The sequence below is a fragment of the Pipistrellus hanaki genome, assembly GCF_964339955.1.
Source record: "Pipistrellus hanaki genome assembly, chromosome: 3".
NCBI lineage: Eukaryota > Metazoa > Chordata > Mammalia > Chiroptera > Vespertilionidae > Pipistrellus > Pipistrellus hanaki.
Genome location: NC_140505.1, coordinates 20,121,592 through 20,136,124, shown reverse-complemented (window position 1 = coordinate 20,136,124; position 14,533 = coordinate 20,121,592). Strand labels below are relative to the sequence as shown.

Genomic DNA, 14,533 nt, shown 5'->3' with positions numbered 1-14,533 from the left:
TGGGAGGAGCCCAGGGGTGAGGCTGCCCAGCTCCCCCTGGCTCCTTGCTCTGGATTGGAACGTCCTGCCTCTGAGAAAGTCTGTGTGTTGCTCCTGACAGGCGTTGAACTGAGTGCCAGCCCCTGCTTTAGGAGGTGTTCCTAGGACACAGGGATGAAGAAGCCAGGTCATGTCCTCAGAGACTTGCAATCACAAGGGAAGTCTGACAGGTAAACAACTAACTAGAATGCACACCTCTCACCGAGGGAGGGCTGGTGGAGAGCTTCCTCCGGGTCCCACACCATCAGTGCCTTCCACTCTAGTCTCCTCTCTAGAAAGAGCTCTGGCCTAAGGTCAGTGTTTCCCACCTGAACCTGGCCAGGTTGGCCTTTCCAAAAGCATTCCCTCCACAGTAGCTTTCTGCTCAAAATCAGCCCATGGTGGGCATTCAGCATTTTAAAAGCCTGTGTGTCAGGTACCATGTGATAAGAAACATGGCTCCAGTTTCACAGATGGGAGGTAGGGGAGAAGGGTTTGAGGAACATCTGTTAAACAAACAGATACTTGCTCTCATTGAATGACGGTAATTCTTAGACATATTTGTAGCAGTGGGAAGGGCCCCAAGGGTGATGTATCTGTCCTGATTTCCCAGAGGAAGGCAAACACATGTCCTAAATAAATCGATTTCTTCTTGGGAAAGTGCAGAACCCCAGACTTATACGTCTTAGTAGAGTGCGCCATCTTCTGGCCTGGTCCCGGCCACGTCCCAGCCTGTTAGTGTCTGAGGCCCAGGCTCTTCCATGCCATCACACACACTTGTGACTGGAAAGAAAATCGCCCCTCCACCCCTCACAGTTTGGTTGGAGGGTCATAAAACAGCTCTTCCACTTTACTATGAGTCATGTGGGGGAAAGTAGAATTTTAAAACTTCTGTCATGGGTACACAACTGTAAAAAACCCCACGCCTAAAAATGCCATTATGTCCAAGATCTGCACAAAATTAGGGAGGAGAGGAGTCTTATGCTGGTCTTGTATGACAACGTGAAGAGCTACTTTCAGTGCCAATTATGGTATTTTTAGGGACATGTTTCCCTCCTCAGTAAGAATGTCGACCATACTGTCTAAAACTGATTCAGAAATTCTGAGATGTGTGTGTGTGTGTGTGTGTGTGTGTGTGTGCACGCACATGGGCATGCAAGCATGTCTCAATATCTGCTGGACAACCAGAAATAAGTCCTCATTACATACATCACACTAGTGGGGAAGTCTAGGAGAGAGGGGATTTGGAAAGCCATAGGCTGATGCTTGGTCAGGTATTGCTCACAACATGCAGTCTTTTTTGTCATATATGCCTTTGCTCTGCATTGCAGTCCAGGGAACTCACAGTTTCATTGGGCATAGAGGAATCTTTCTCTATCTGATTACTGACTATAGCTTTTTCAAAAGAACCTGTAGTTCTGTCCGATGAGACCCCTTTATTTTTGAGGCTCAACTGCTCTGTATAAGGACTCACTGGATACATGTCATTGTGTAGATTTGACTCTTCAGACTTCTAGGCACCATTTTTCTTTTGAAAAACAGCTCTAGGATTCATAATAATTTACTGATCTTCTAAAGAAGGCTGCAGTAATCTGTACCTCATTCCTCAAGGGAATATCATTTGTGAAGGGGCTGACAAGACACCCTTACCTTTTTAAAAAAATATATATTTTTAATTGATTTTTTTTACAGAGAGGAAAGGAGAGGGATAGAAAGTTAGAAACATCGATGAGAGAGAATCATCGATCAGCTGCCTCCTGCATACCCCCTGCTGGGGATGTGCCTGCAACCAAGGTAGATGCCCTTGACCGGAATCAAACCCAGGACCCTTCAGTCTGCAGGCCAACGCTCTATCCACTGAGCCAAACCACTCTTGGCAACACCCTTACCTTTTAATTCATTCTGCACAGGAGCCACTCAGTGATTTCTGTTCTCAGTGGGAAGGGATGAGTTCATTCTGCAAGGTTGAAATTGAGCCCACAACAGCTTCTAGAATGTACAGAGGCCTCCCTGAAACTCTGGCCTCCCTTAAAACTGCAAGAGGCCTTACTGGAACTCTGCATTGTCAGCCTGAGAAAAAGAAATTCTCCACACTTGTTATGGTGACACCCATCTACTTTTTTGGAGTCATTAGGACAGGCCCTGGCTGTACTTGTCATTTTATTCACTTTCTTATTTTTCAGACACAACTGGTTCTAAAACTTCCAAGCATTAAAATAGTTAATCTTAGCGTGCAATTAAGATTTACTCATACGAAAATTTTGTTCAAGATTCTTTGATCTATGCCAGCAATTTTTCAACCAGTGTGCCAGTTGTGAGCAATACCTGACTATTTAGTGAGGGGCACTGGCCTTTTTGACTTTAGATTGTCAAATTAAAAAATGACAACAGCCAACACAATAGCTGTCCAGAGTGAATTAATCAAAATTACATTTATTTTTTGTCAGATTGGCAAAATTACAATCTACTTTTGGGTATGCTGCAGAATTTTGGTAATTACTTTGTGTGCCATGAGATAAAAAAGGTTGGAAATTGCTGATGTATACTATACCAAGCTAAGAATTTTGGAGCCAGAAGCTTGAAGAATCTTAAAGCTCAAACTTAAAAAACAAGCAAACCTACAAACCCTTCCCTGAGAGTATGTTCCTTTCCCCTTCTTTTCATTGATTCCAGAGAGAGAGAGGAAAAGAGGAGAAAGAGAAAAACAAACAAAACCCCACATTGATTGATTGCCTCCTACCTGTGCCCTGACTGGAATCAAATCCATAACCTGGTATGTGTCCTGATAGCCCTGACTAGGAATAGGGTCAGTGACCCTTCGGTGCATAGAACCTCCAACCACTGAGCCACACTGGCTGGGCTTAAAGCTCAAACTTTTAAAAACATCTGAATTTTCTTGAACTCCCCAGTTCATCAGAGTCCACACTACTCCATATTCTTTCACTCCAACTCCCTGAGACATTCCTTGCCTAGCCTTTGAAAGCATTTGAGTTTGCCACTCTGGATTTCAATTCTACTCCCTCGTTCTACAGTTGAGACAAACTGACTACAAAGAAGAACAACTTGCTTGGGAAAGCAGCTCTAGAACATAGAACACAATTTCCTACTCTCTCACTACACTACTCTCCCCTTTAGGCACATTGTTCTATGGCCAGAACAACAGTTGTTTCCAAAGAGAAATGGAACCCTAGCCGGTTTGGCTCACTGGATAGAGCGTTGTCCTGTAGATTGCAGGGTCCTGGGTTCAATTCCAGTCAAGGGCACGTATCTTGGTTGGGTTGCAGGGCCAGGGCGCATGCAGGAGGCAACCAATCGATGTGTTTCTCTCACATTGATGTTTCTCACATTCTTTCCCTCTCTCTTCAACTCTCTCTCAAAATCAATAGAAAAATATCCTCAGGTGAGAATGAGAGAGAGAGAGACAGAGAGAGACAGAGACAGAGAGAGAGAGAGAGAGAGAGAGAGAGAGAGAGAGAGAGAGAGAGAGAGAGAGGAGAAATGGAGAATCCAAGATTCCCCGGGCACTTTAGAAAGGAGAATTGTCTGAGGATAGCAACAATTTCTTGCTTGTTATGTATGTTCATGTAGGCAGAATGTTTACCCAAATTCTACCCCCTTCTGACTTGCCTCAAACCAACTACTGACAGCTGGGAGCCCAACGACACAGTTTACTCCAGGAACTTCCTCTCCTTGCTTACGTTTCCACCCGACTCCACAAAGGAACGGACCGGAAGTCGCCGAGCCAAGAGAGCTACCCAAACACCGCTGACCGGAAAAGGAAGGTGCATCCCTTAGGAAGTTCCCCTCTTAGTTCACGGTTGCTGTAGCAGACCTTCGGTTGGAGATCCGAAGGCGCCCGCGGCGCCGGGCAGAGGGTGAGATGCCGGGCGGGGGCCGCTGCCCGGACTGCGGCTCCGCGGAGCTGGTGGAAGACGCGCATTATTCGCAGAGCCAGCTGGTGTGCTCTGACTGCGGCTGTGTGGTCACCGAGGGAGTCCTCACCACCACCTTCAGCGACGAGGGCAACCTCCGAGGTACCTGTGCGGTCCCGTGCAGAGCTGTGGGTGCAGCCTGGGGCAGCGGAAGGACTGAAGCCCGATTCCTCTTACCTCCCGTCCGCTCTCTGTCTCGTACGCATTTAAATACGAGAGAAAACGACCCAAAGTGTAGGAGGGAGCTGCGAGATGTGAGGGACTGCCTTTCGCCTGTGTTTTTCTAGCATCGGGGCTTAATCACAAGAAACAGCAACAGTCTGTAATTATCTAGGACAATGTCTGATAGGTACAATAAATGAAAAAAAAAGAGAAACAAGCTTCTACTCCACGTACCCAGTCTGGTCGTGGTGGGAATGTTGTGGGTCAACTCTTGACGCATACAGCACCTGAAGTCGTTTTTAGTACTAACTGGTAAAACGTCTTTTTCTTCCTTTGCTTTCCAAGTTCCTGAGTATGGCAGCCCTCAAAATCTGCAGCCAGGAAAATGGTCTGGATTGGATGTAGGGGAGGGTACAAACTTGTACTGAAATTTCTGAAAAGTTGGGAACACTTGGAACTGCGTTAGTGTAGTCCCGATCTTCCTCAATCTTTGTGTATGTGATGGTGCCTGTGGACATAGAAAACCAGATGGACCTTTAATATGTTTCTCTCACATTGATGTTTCTCACGTTCTTTCCCTCTCTCTTCAACTCTCTCTCAAAATCAATAGAAAAATATCCTCAAGTGAGGATGAGAGAGAGAGGAGAGAGAATCCAAAATTCCCCTGGCACTTTTATCATGTAAGGCAGAACAGATGCCTAATGATTGGAATTCTGCCCCCTGGCTTTGTGTGGTAGGAGGGCAGGCGTCTGGTGAATAAAGGCTAACCCTGTTTTGTTTTGTTTTTGTTTTTACAGAAGTAGCATATTCACGAAGCACAGGGGAAAATGAACAAGTTAGTCGCAGTCAGCAACGAGGTGAGAACAAACCTTTCATGACACAGTGGCTTTCAAGAAAATTCTCCTGATGGTCCAGCCCATGTGCTTGCTTTTCCTGATTTCAACTTTATCATGTGAGGCAGAGTAGAAGAAAATGGTGATTAGAAATAAAGGATGGGGGTGGTCCTAGGAGAGGTAGCAAATCCGTGTAGGTTTGAGGGATATGTTTGAGGTAGACGCAAGGAATCCAGATCGAACGCTGGCTTGGCCCTGAATCAAACCAGCCTCCAAAAAATGGTGGGCTAAAATGTGACTTCTTTCCATGAATTTCTTTATGTCTTCGGAAGTCGCACCAGCTGTCTATCCTGTCATTGTAAAAAGATTATATATATATATATATATATATATATATATATATATATATATGAGGGAGAGAGAGAAAAGGGAGGGAAAGGAAGAGAGAGAAAAATTGATCTGTTGCCTTTGCACATGCCCTGGTGGGAATCGAACCCATGACCTTGTGGTTTACAGGATGATGCTCCAGCCAACTGAACGACACTATCCAGGGCTAGTACAGCATCTTGTATTGGAAGCAAGTTTAGCAGAAATTGACCTCTAACTCTTGATGTGGGTTTTCCTAGGTCTCCGCCGAGTGAGAGATCTCTGTCGAGTTCTGCAGTTGCCATCAACTTTTGAGGACACAGCAGTTGCCTACTACCAAAAGGCATACCAGCACCCTGGCATTCGGGCTGCCAGGGTGCAGAAGAAGGAGGTGTTGGTTGGGTGCTGTGTCTTAATCACCTGTAGGCAGCATAACTGGCCCCTGACCATGGGGACCATCTGCACCCTATTGTATGCAGATTTGGATATGTTTTCTGGCACCTACATGCAGATAGTGAAGCTCCTGGGGCTGGATGTGCCATCTCTGTGCTTGGCAGACCTGGTGAAGACCTACTGTAGCAGGTACCTGCCTAGTGGGGGAGTCCTAGTGGGGGATGGGATGGGTCCTTAGACATGAATCCTTTTACCTTTGGCTGTCTCTTTTTGACAAAAGCCCATCTAAAAAAATGTGGGAGAAAAATCTGTTCTCCTTTTCCTGTGCCTAGTACTAATCCCATTTTATATCTCTAGAATGCTATAATTTCAAATCTTTTTGCCCGCACAGCAACCTACTGATGTAGAAAAGTAGGTATTAGCCTTGGCACAGGCCTCCTGGGTTGCACCACTCACATGTGTGGCCTGTGTGGATCAACTGGGAATACAGCTGAAGGAATATTAGGAGACAACAGAGCTGTAGATAGAAGCTAATTTTTTTTTTTTTAAGTAGCTGTGTTATTTTCTCTCCTGAGAAATGTAGTAGAAAACAGGTTATCAGTGTCAGATAGTTTTGGGTTTGCAGCTTGGTTACTTCCTAGCTGGATACTGGGGATGGGTTTTGCAACTATAAATGTGCATAATGAGGTGTAGAATTGAGGTAAAAGAACACGTGTAAAGCACTCGGAATAAATGCTGACATGTTAGCTCCCTTCTGCATTCTCCTGCCCTTCACCGCACAAGCAGAAAAGTCACCCATCTTCTCTCAGTATCCGTAGGAAACTTGCTGCCAGCAAGCTTGAGTGTTCCCAAGGAGCTAGAACAGCTTGCCCATCCTGAGCAGACTGCTCTTCCCCATGGGCATTGAGACACGACCCTCATTTTGATTATTTCAGCTTCAAACTTTTCCAAGCCTCCCCGTCGATGCCAGCCAAATTCATGGAAGACAAAGAGAAGATGCTGTCACGAACACTGCAGTTGGTGGAGCTGGCGGATGAGACGTGGCTGGTGACCGGGCGGCATCCCTTGCCTGTCATCACCGCTGCTGCTTTCCTGGCTTGGCAGTCGCTGCAGCCCTCAGCTCGCCTGACATGCTCCCTGGCCCGATTTTGTAAATTGGCAAATGTGGACCTACCCTACCCTGCTTCCTCCCGCCTCCAGGAACTGCTGGCTGTGCTGCTGCGGATGGCTGAGCAGCTGGCCTGGCTGCAGGTTCTGAAACTTGACAAACGGTCTGTGGTGAAGCACATCAGTGACCTGCTGCAGCACCGCCACACTCTGATCCGCAAAGCCTTCCGAGAAGGGCCGTCAGAGGTGGAGGCCCCGTTGGAGGAGCTGCGGGGACGGGGACAGGGACAAGAGGAAGTGGGGAATGGCTCCTCTGATTTACCCAAGGGGAAGCGGCCAGCTAGTCCTGCCCTTCTCCTCCCACCCTGCATGTTGAAGCCCCCAAAGCGCGTCTGCCCCACCCCCCCTGCCTCCACGGTCACCGGAGATGAGGACATTTCTGACAGTGAGATAGAGCAGTATTTGCGGACCCCTCAGGAAGTGAGGGACTTTCAGAGAGCCCAAGCTGCTAAACGGGCTGCCACAAGTAGTCCTAACCCCCCGTGATGCACTTTGGGTGTGGTGGAGCAGGAGTCACTTCATTCTGACAGCAGCTTAATAATAGGCCTGCCCTGTCCAGAGAAATAAATGTGTGCAAGTCCTTAGGTATTGCCTCTGCGGTTCATTGGAGCCCAGGTCCTGGAGTAGAAATGAGAAAGGCTGTAGGAACCCCTGGGTTGGAGAGGGTCCCATTCTTTAGTGCCAGAGAGCAGCTTGCGTATGTTCACAGTCTGTGGGATGGCTTTCCTCTTAGATGTTGGGCTCCCTTCTGCTCCAGTCTGAACTGGATAAACCAAAAGGGCTCTTGGGGCCTCCCTACTGGTGTGGAGCTGAAGGAATATCTACAACAGAGCTGTAGATAGAAGCTAATTCTTTTTTGTTTGTTTGTTTGAAGTAGCTGTGTTGTTTTCTCTCCTGAGAAATACAGTAGAAAGCAAAGGCTATCAGTGTCAGATAGTTTTGGATTTGCAGCTAGGTAACTTCCTAGCTGGACACTGGGGGTGTGTTTTGCAACTGTAAATGTGCATAATGAGGTGTAGAGAAGGTGAAGGAACACGTGTAAAGCACTCAGAGTTAGCTCCCTTCTGCATTCTCCTGCCCTTCACCTCACAAGCAGAAAACTCACCTGTCTTCTCTCAGTACATGATGGCATTTCCAATGGTACCAGCCCTCAGAGGGCAGGAACTGGGCAACTCTTGGCCCTGTGTCCTAGGTATTAGTGGGTTAATGTGTATGGTTCATGAGTTCTTCTACCTCATAACAAAAGGACTGTGGGTGGACTGAGGTTAGAGCTCAAAGGGCTTTGCAACATTTTAATATATTAAAACAAGAGGCATCTGCTAGAAAACATTCTATTGTATAAAACCCGAGCTTTTAAAAACATGTTTTCTTTGGCACTTTTTATCCCCTCCCTCCCCTTTCCCCAGCGTATTGCAAAAAGCTCTCCAGTGCTAAGGCATTGGCAGGTTATGTAAACAGCAGCCAGCATATGTGGAAGAATAATACAAAGCTTTTTTTTTTTTTCTTTCTCCTGTCTAATATTGTCTGTGCAGCAAGCATAAATAACAGGATCCATCCCAAGGAATGCGGGTTTCCTTTCCTCCCTGTGTCTCCCTTCACCTTGGTGATCAGGCTGGGTGACATGGGGACTAGGAGGAGACCCGGACCAGGCCTCATTTTCACGATGCTCTTCACGAGGCCTCCGGGTCCCTCCACTTCCACTGGGTCCTGTAGTAAAGGCTGGTGGTTACTTTTTAGGTTGGGGGGCGGGGGTGTAGGAATGCTGGTGTTTGAAAGTGGAGGTACAGGCCCCGGGGAGCTGGAGGGACCCTGCCCACCACCTGGGAGGATTTGGCCTGGGTTTGGGTGTGGCAGGAAGATGTTTTTGATGTTTTGGAAGTTTCTCCCTTAGAGGAGGCTGGAGGTCAAATGATTGGAAGGGTTCCTCCATGTGACCTCAGGGAGGCAGGGAAGTATCTTCCTTAGCCCGCCCCCCCTTGGGAGGCTGAGACCCAGGTCCTGTGATTGACTGGTAAGTACGACTTCAACACCACTTGCAGCCTTGTGGTGGAGCCCCTCTTCAGGGCATTGTGTGTAGGACTAGGTTGAAGGCATGGCTAACTTCAGCCCCAAACCTAAGCACTCTCTCTACTCCCCTCAGATTATCCCCAGGCGGGGTCAGCTGTGTCTTTCAAGTCCCACCCCCGGAGGCCTGCTGCTGCGTGGTGTTTGTACACTCGCTCCCTAATGGGGCCCCTGCCCTCCTCCTTGACCCCCCAAGCTGACCTCCACACTGCCCCACCTCCACCTCTTGCATAGTCTGAGAAGTAGCACCTTGTCACCTCCAATGGGTCCTGGTCACCTGGCATATCCGCTAGGCTGGCTCCCCAGTTAGCCAAGCACTGGGTGGGGAGAGAGGCCCTAGAAGCTAGGCACAGAGGCCGGCTTCAGAGGAGGGCGGTGAGGGAACCTTGTTCCCAAGCACACCCCCCCCCCCCCGAGTTTTCCAGGAGGGGCCGACACCTCCAGAGAGGCGGGTGGGCAACATGCGGCAGGCACCATAGGAAGAGCCCACCTGGGCTTGCTGGCCCGTCCAGCACTCAGCAATCCACAGACTGACAGGACCTTCCTGACCATGGACGGCTCAGGCTAGCCTGGGCCGGGGCAGACATGGGTCCTGCCAGCGGCCCTGGGATTGTCTGTCGCTACCCCCGAGGGAGGGAGGCCCTCTTAGCAGCGCAGGCGTCCGCCGTCCTTTCCCCAGCCTGGGACTGAGGCTAGCGGGCCCAGGCGCAGCCCTCACCTATGGGGGGCCCATAGACGTCCTTGCCCCCCCCTCCCCCGCGAAGCCAGGGGGACAAGTCCGCGCGGGGCCAGCCTGCCCTAAAGTGCCCCCCGCCCCCCTAGACGGTGGTCTCGCTCTTCCAGAGGCCCGTCTTCATGCAGCCGCCCCCCGCCGCCTCGGCGCCCGTGGGGGTGGCGGCGTCCTCGAACTTGCCGCCCCGGGGGGCGCCGTTGAGGCTGGCGGCGTGGAGCGGGTAGGAGCGGCGCTTGCTCTCCTTGTCGGGCGCCGCGCCCCGGAGGCTGTCGCGGCTGGCGCTGCGGCGCTGGCCCGGCCGGGCCGCCTCCGGGGCGGGCGCGGCGCTCGTGTCGCTGCCGCCGTCGGACGGCGTGAGCGCGGGCTCGGCCTCGGGCGCGGCGCCGGCGGCCGGGCTGTGGCGGCTGCTGCCCGGGCGGCTGTCGGACGGGCTGGTGTGCAGGCTGCCGCTCTCGCTGGACGGCAGCTCGGCCGCCCCGGCCCCGGCCGCCGCCGCCGCGCCCCCGCGCAGCGCCCGGAGCCGGTTCTTGCCGCCCGCCTCCCCGGCCCGGTGCCCCTTGGCCCGGCTCTTGTGCGCGCGGCGCCCGTGGGGCAGGTTGTTGGGGTGCCGGGGGGCCAGGCCGCCGCGGGCGCCCGCGGGCTCCGGCTCGCCCTCCCCGCGGGCCGCCCCCGCCTCGCAGGCCTGGCTCTGGGCCAGCTGCAGGTTGGTGAGCTTGCAGGGCCCCGGGGGCGGCGGCGCGTGGCCGCTGCTGCCGCTCGGGGACGACTTCAGGGAGGGGGGCCCCTCCCCGAACACGGGGGAGCCGTCCTCGGGGGCCGCGGGCACGGCCTGGGGGGAGGCGCGCGGGGCCGGGGCCGGGGGGCAGCAGGCGCGCCAGGACGCCCGGACGTCCCTGCGCCGGGCGCAGTGGTGGGCGAAGACGAAGAGGCCCAGGGCCGAGGCCGCCGCCCCGTACAGGCAGCTGCACACCACGCGGGGCAGCCAGCGCTGCGACACGGCCAGCGCCCCGCAGGCCCACATGGCCAGGTACAGGAAGTGCGTGGTCACCAGCGCGCCCAGCTGGACGCCCGGGGAATAGAGGCCGTCCCCATCCTCCGGGGGCCCAGGCGTCGCCACCCCCGCGCTCCCGGCGGCCAGAAGGGACCCCGAGTCACTCAGGAGGGGCCCGCTGCTCCTGAGCCTGGTGGGACCCCTCAGCTCCTCCCCTTGGTCCAGGGAGGCCCTGCTCGCGACCCCCTTGGGGCTCTGTGCCAGGGGACCCCTCAGGCGCAGCCCCGCACACAGGAAATAGATCCAGGTGATCAGCAGAATCAAAGCCACCGGGATGTAGAAGGCTCCTAAGCTCGGACGCCACACCAGCCAGCAGCTGAGGGGGGAGACACAGGCAGCGGATGAGGAGGGGAGCAAGTCTGAGGCGGGGTCCAGAGGCTGGGTGGTTGGGGACAGAGATGCAGTGAGATGACAGGCAGAGGCTGGCGTGGTCAACATGCACGGGCTTGGGCGGGGTCCTGGCTGGGTGCGCTGGGCAGGTGCCCCTGCAGTGCAGTAGAAGGCCTCTGGTGCTGGGGTGGGGTGGTTTGGGGCAGGCAGGCAGGCAGAGTGCTCACTAGGGGCTGTGGTCCCGGTAGTTGTGGATGTTGACAGCAGCTGTGATGCCACAGATAATGAGAGGGATCCCTCCGGCGATCAAATAGAACCTGGAAAGGAATGGGTTTGGGGAGTCAGAGAGACGAGGAACCAGGTGCTCAGAGCCCTTGACTCGCGGTCTCCGTCCCATCTTCTTTCCCTTTTAAATTTCTGTCGGAATTTTTTTGCCATGGATGCAAGGCGCTTACAAGGCAGGCTTGGTAGATCCCTAGGGGACTTGGCCGAGACTGTCCTAAGGGACAGAGGCCAGACCTCTCTCTCACCCAGAATTTGAGGGTTTCCAGGTTGCCTGCTCAGTGCCCACTACATGACCTTCAGCAGCCGGGCACCACCTAGATCCTTGCCTCTTCTGTCGTTGGACAGTGGTCTCCTAGGACCTTGGACCCTCCCTGCATCCACCCGGGGAGAGTTGATTTGGTTTCCTAGGCCACCACCCCCCTGCCCCCGCCCCTCTGAGCCCTTCCCCCTGCAAAGCTGGTATCTGGAAGCATGTACCGGAGCATGGGACGGGGAGCAGGCGGGGCAGAGTCCCCTTCCTGGGGAGGGGGCGCCCTCCAGGTGAGCTCCTTGTGGAGGACGCGGGCCTTCACGCCCATCCAGAGCAGGGTGGACAGTGAGGAGTAGTGCAGAGTGATGCCCACCTGCGGGATCAAGGTGCTGAGGCTGGAATTGCTACCACAGCCGGGGACCGGGCTGCTTCCACTGGGGCCCTGCCGGAGCCTCCGCCCCACAGTGTGCTCCCACTCCTCCATGTTCCAGCCCCCAATGCCCCCAGACCTCCCCCCGGGTCTGTCCCTGCTATTTCCCTCTCCATCCAGACGGCCGCCCCCACACCCCCACACTCTGGTGACTCCATGACTTAGTTATTGCTATCTGCTTCGTCCCTGACCTCTCCTCTACCGCAGGTTCCCGCTCTCTACTTTGAAGCCCCTCCTCCTAGTTTTCCTGCTTCTTGCTTCTTACCTTGATCCTCTCCCCTGACAAGTAAGGCTAGACACAGAGAAGACAAAGGAGCTGGGGCCCATTAGCCTGAGCCCCCTTTTCCTTCCCCTGCCCCTCCCTCCTGCCTAGGCTGCCACAGCTGATCTTGGAGCTCCCCAACGCCCTCCCCCCCCCCAGCCCCTTCTCCTCTTACCGCCTGGCAGACCATCTGGTAGTTGGTGAGTGTGATGCCTCCTGCAAAGACGGCGGAGGTCATGGCCATGTGGAAGCACAGGTTCAGCAGCATGTGCCAGCCCTTCCGGGACACATGGATGGAGCTGCCCCAGAAACAGCAATTAATGGGCCACCCAGCCCAAGGTCAGGGGTGGGGGGAGGGGGCAGATATCTGTGTGCATGTGTATGTGTGGATGTGACAGAGGCGCCAGGGAAGGCAGGTCTTAACCCACCAAATGTGTTTCCCAACCCCAGAACCTTCAAACGCAATGCTAGGCAAGAGCCTAGAAAAGTCCTGTGGACCTACCTGGGAAAGGAACACTTGCCAGTCCTTGGTGAAACACCCCCCCCTCCCCAAACCTTCCCACCACCCCTCTTTTCTGCAGCAGCTCCCACCTGTGGTTGAGGATGTAGGTGATGATGGTGGAGAAGAGGCAGAGCAGCAGCAGGGCGGTGCAGGGGTACACGACCGGATGCAGCCCTGCCCCCGAGGCCCCCACCTCCCTGGGGAAGGCACTCAGCTCCTGGGAAGAGTAGGGAAGGGGAAGTGTATATTAGGAAGCCGGGGGGGGGGGGGGGGGGCTGTCTCATGGAGTCCCGACCAGGCAATCCCCAGGCCAGTTTTCCGCTTCCCCAGCCCGGTTTGATCCTCGGCTTAGTCCATCTGTGTAGACAAAGGGGTAGGGACCATGATATCCACGCTTAGAAAGTTGGCCTGTGTAGCATTCATGGCCTACTGCTGCCTTTCTAGGAACTTTCCAGGTCCCCAGCCTGGAAACCGGAGGTGAGGAGAGAGGGGAAAGTCTGTCTATAATACAGCTGCGTGCCTGCTCAGGGTGTGAAATGTGCGGAGGAAGGGGGAACCAGTAGGGGTGAGTGAAGAGGGTGATCAGAAAGGAGAAATGTTCCCAGAATCGCCCCCCACGCTTTAATAACCTGCATCTCAGGGAGTGCAGGCTGGGTCTGTGCCAGTTCCCCCTCTCTCCTTCTGGGAGGGGAAGCGGGGTCTCCTCTCTCCTGAAGATGAAAAGTGTGTGTGTGGGAGAACAGAGGGACATCTCCCCGAGTCCTGACAGTGTTGAGGCCTCACAAGGCTGCTGTCGTTGATGTCTCTGTGGCCTTGGGGGATCAGAGAGCCCCACCTCCACCTCACACACCTCCCTGGTTCCCTGGCCCTCTCCCCCCAGTCCCGCTTCACTCACCATGAGCACGGCCACGTTGCCCAGGTGCTGGCAGTGCAGGGAGCTGACGTTGGGCTGGCTGGAGCGGAGCTGGCAGCCCTCGGAGCTCCAGCCCCCAGCGCCGGCCGGCCCTTCCTGGCTCCACCAGGCTGCCACCGGCTCGGCCCCCTCAGCCCAGTGCCGCAAGGAAATGGCCACTGGCTCCGTCAGGTTTCCCACGCCACAGCCACCTACGGGGGCAAGGAAGTCCACACAGGCACACACAAGGCCACGGGAGTGGGGGTGGGGGTGGGGCTGGCTGGCTGGGTGAGTGGAACCAAGCGGCAGCAGAACACCATGGGCTGGGTGAGCGCTGGGCTGGGTGGGTACAGTTAGATGTGGGCCTGCTTCCCGGGCCTCAGTCTCCCTGGGCAGACACCAGGGTGAATCAAAATGAAAGCACTGGGCCCTGGGTTCAGTTGGTTGGGTGTTGTCCTGTACACCAAAAAGTGGGGGTTTGATTCCCAGTCAGGGCACACACCCAGATTTCAAGTTCCATCTCAGTTGGGGCACCTGCAGGAGGCACCCAATCAAGATTGTGTGTGTGTGTGTGTGTATGTGTGTGTCCCTTCCTCTAAAATCAATAAAAAAATAACATATCCTTGGAGAAGGATTGAAAAAATTTATTTTAAAGTAAAAGCACTGGGCCGAAACCGGTGTGGCTCAGTGGATAGAGCGTCGGTCTGAGGACTGAAAGGTCCCAGGTTTGATTCCCGTCAAGGGCATGTACATTGGTTGCGGGCACATCCCTGGTAGGGGGTGTGCAGGCGGCAGCTGGTCGGTGTTTCTCTCTCATCGATGTTTCTAGCTCTCTATCCCTCTCCCTTCCTCTCTGTGGAAAA

The 14,533-nt window shown here is 53.9% G+C and overlaps 2 protein-coding genes across 3 annotated transcripts in view; one reads left to right on the top strand and one right to left on the bottom strand.

The window, feature by feature from the left end:
• Positions 1-3,490: 3,490 nt before the first annotated feature.
• On the top strand, positions 3,491-7,455 carry BRF2 (BRF2 general transcription factor IIIB subunit). The gene is made up of 4 exons (XM_084878374.1): positions 3,491-4,052; positions 4,910-4,969; positions 5,572-5,893; positions 6,640-7,455. Exons 1-4 carry the CDS (start codon positions 3,899-3,901, stop codon positions 7,355-7,357), a joined length of 1,254 nt encoding a protein of 417 aa, XP_084734500.1. The 5' UTR covers positions 3,491-3,898; the 3' UTR covers positions 7,358-7,455.
• An 887-nt stretch (positions 7,456-8,342) lies between these two features.
• Positions 8,343-14,533, bottom strand: part of ADGRA2 (adhesion G protein-coupled receptor A2) — a 34,212-nt gene continuing 28,021 nt past the window's right edge. For both annotated transcript variants that reach the window (XM_084878372.1, XM_084878373.1), the window contains exons 14-19: positions 13,674-13,882; positions 12,868-12,995; positions 12,452-12,575; positions 11,812-11,957; positions 11,277-11,366; positions 8,343-11,035 (exon numbers count right to left, since the gene is read on the bottom strand). In XM_084878372.1, coding sequence (XP_084734498.1) covers positions 9,754-11,035; positions 11,277-11,366; positions 11,812-11,957; positions 12,452-12,575; positions 12,868-12,995; positions 13,674-13,882 — 1,979 coding nt within the window. In that variant the 3' untranslated portion in view covers positions 8,343-9,753. The remainder of the gene's footprint in view (positions 11,036-11,276; positions 11,367-11,811; positions 11,958-12,451; positions 12,576-12,867; positions 12,996-13,673; positions 13,883-14,533) is intronic.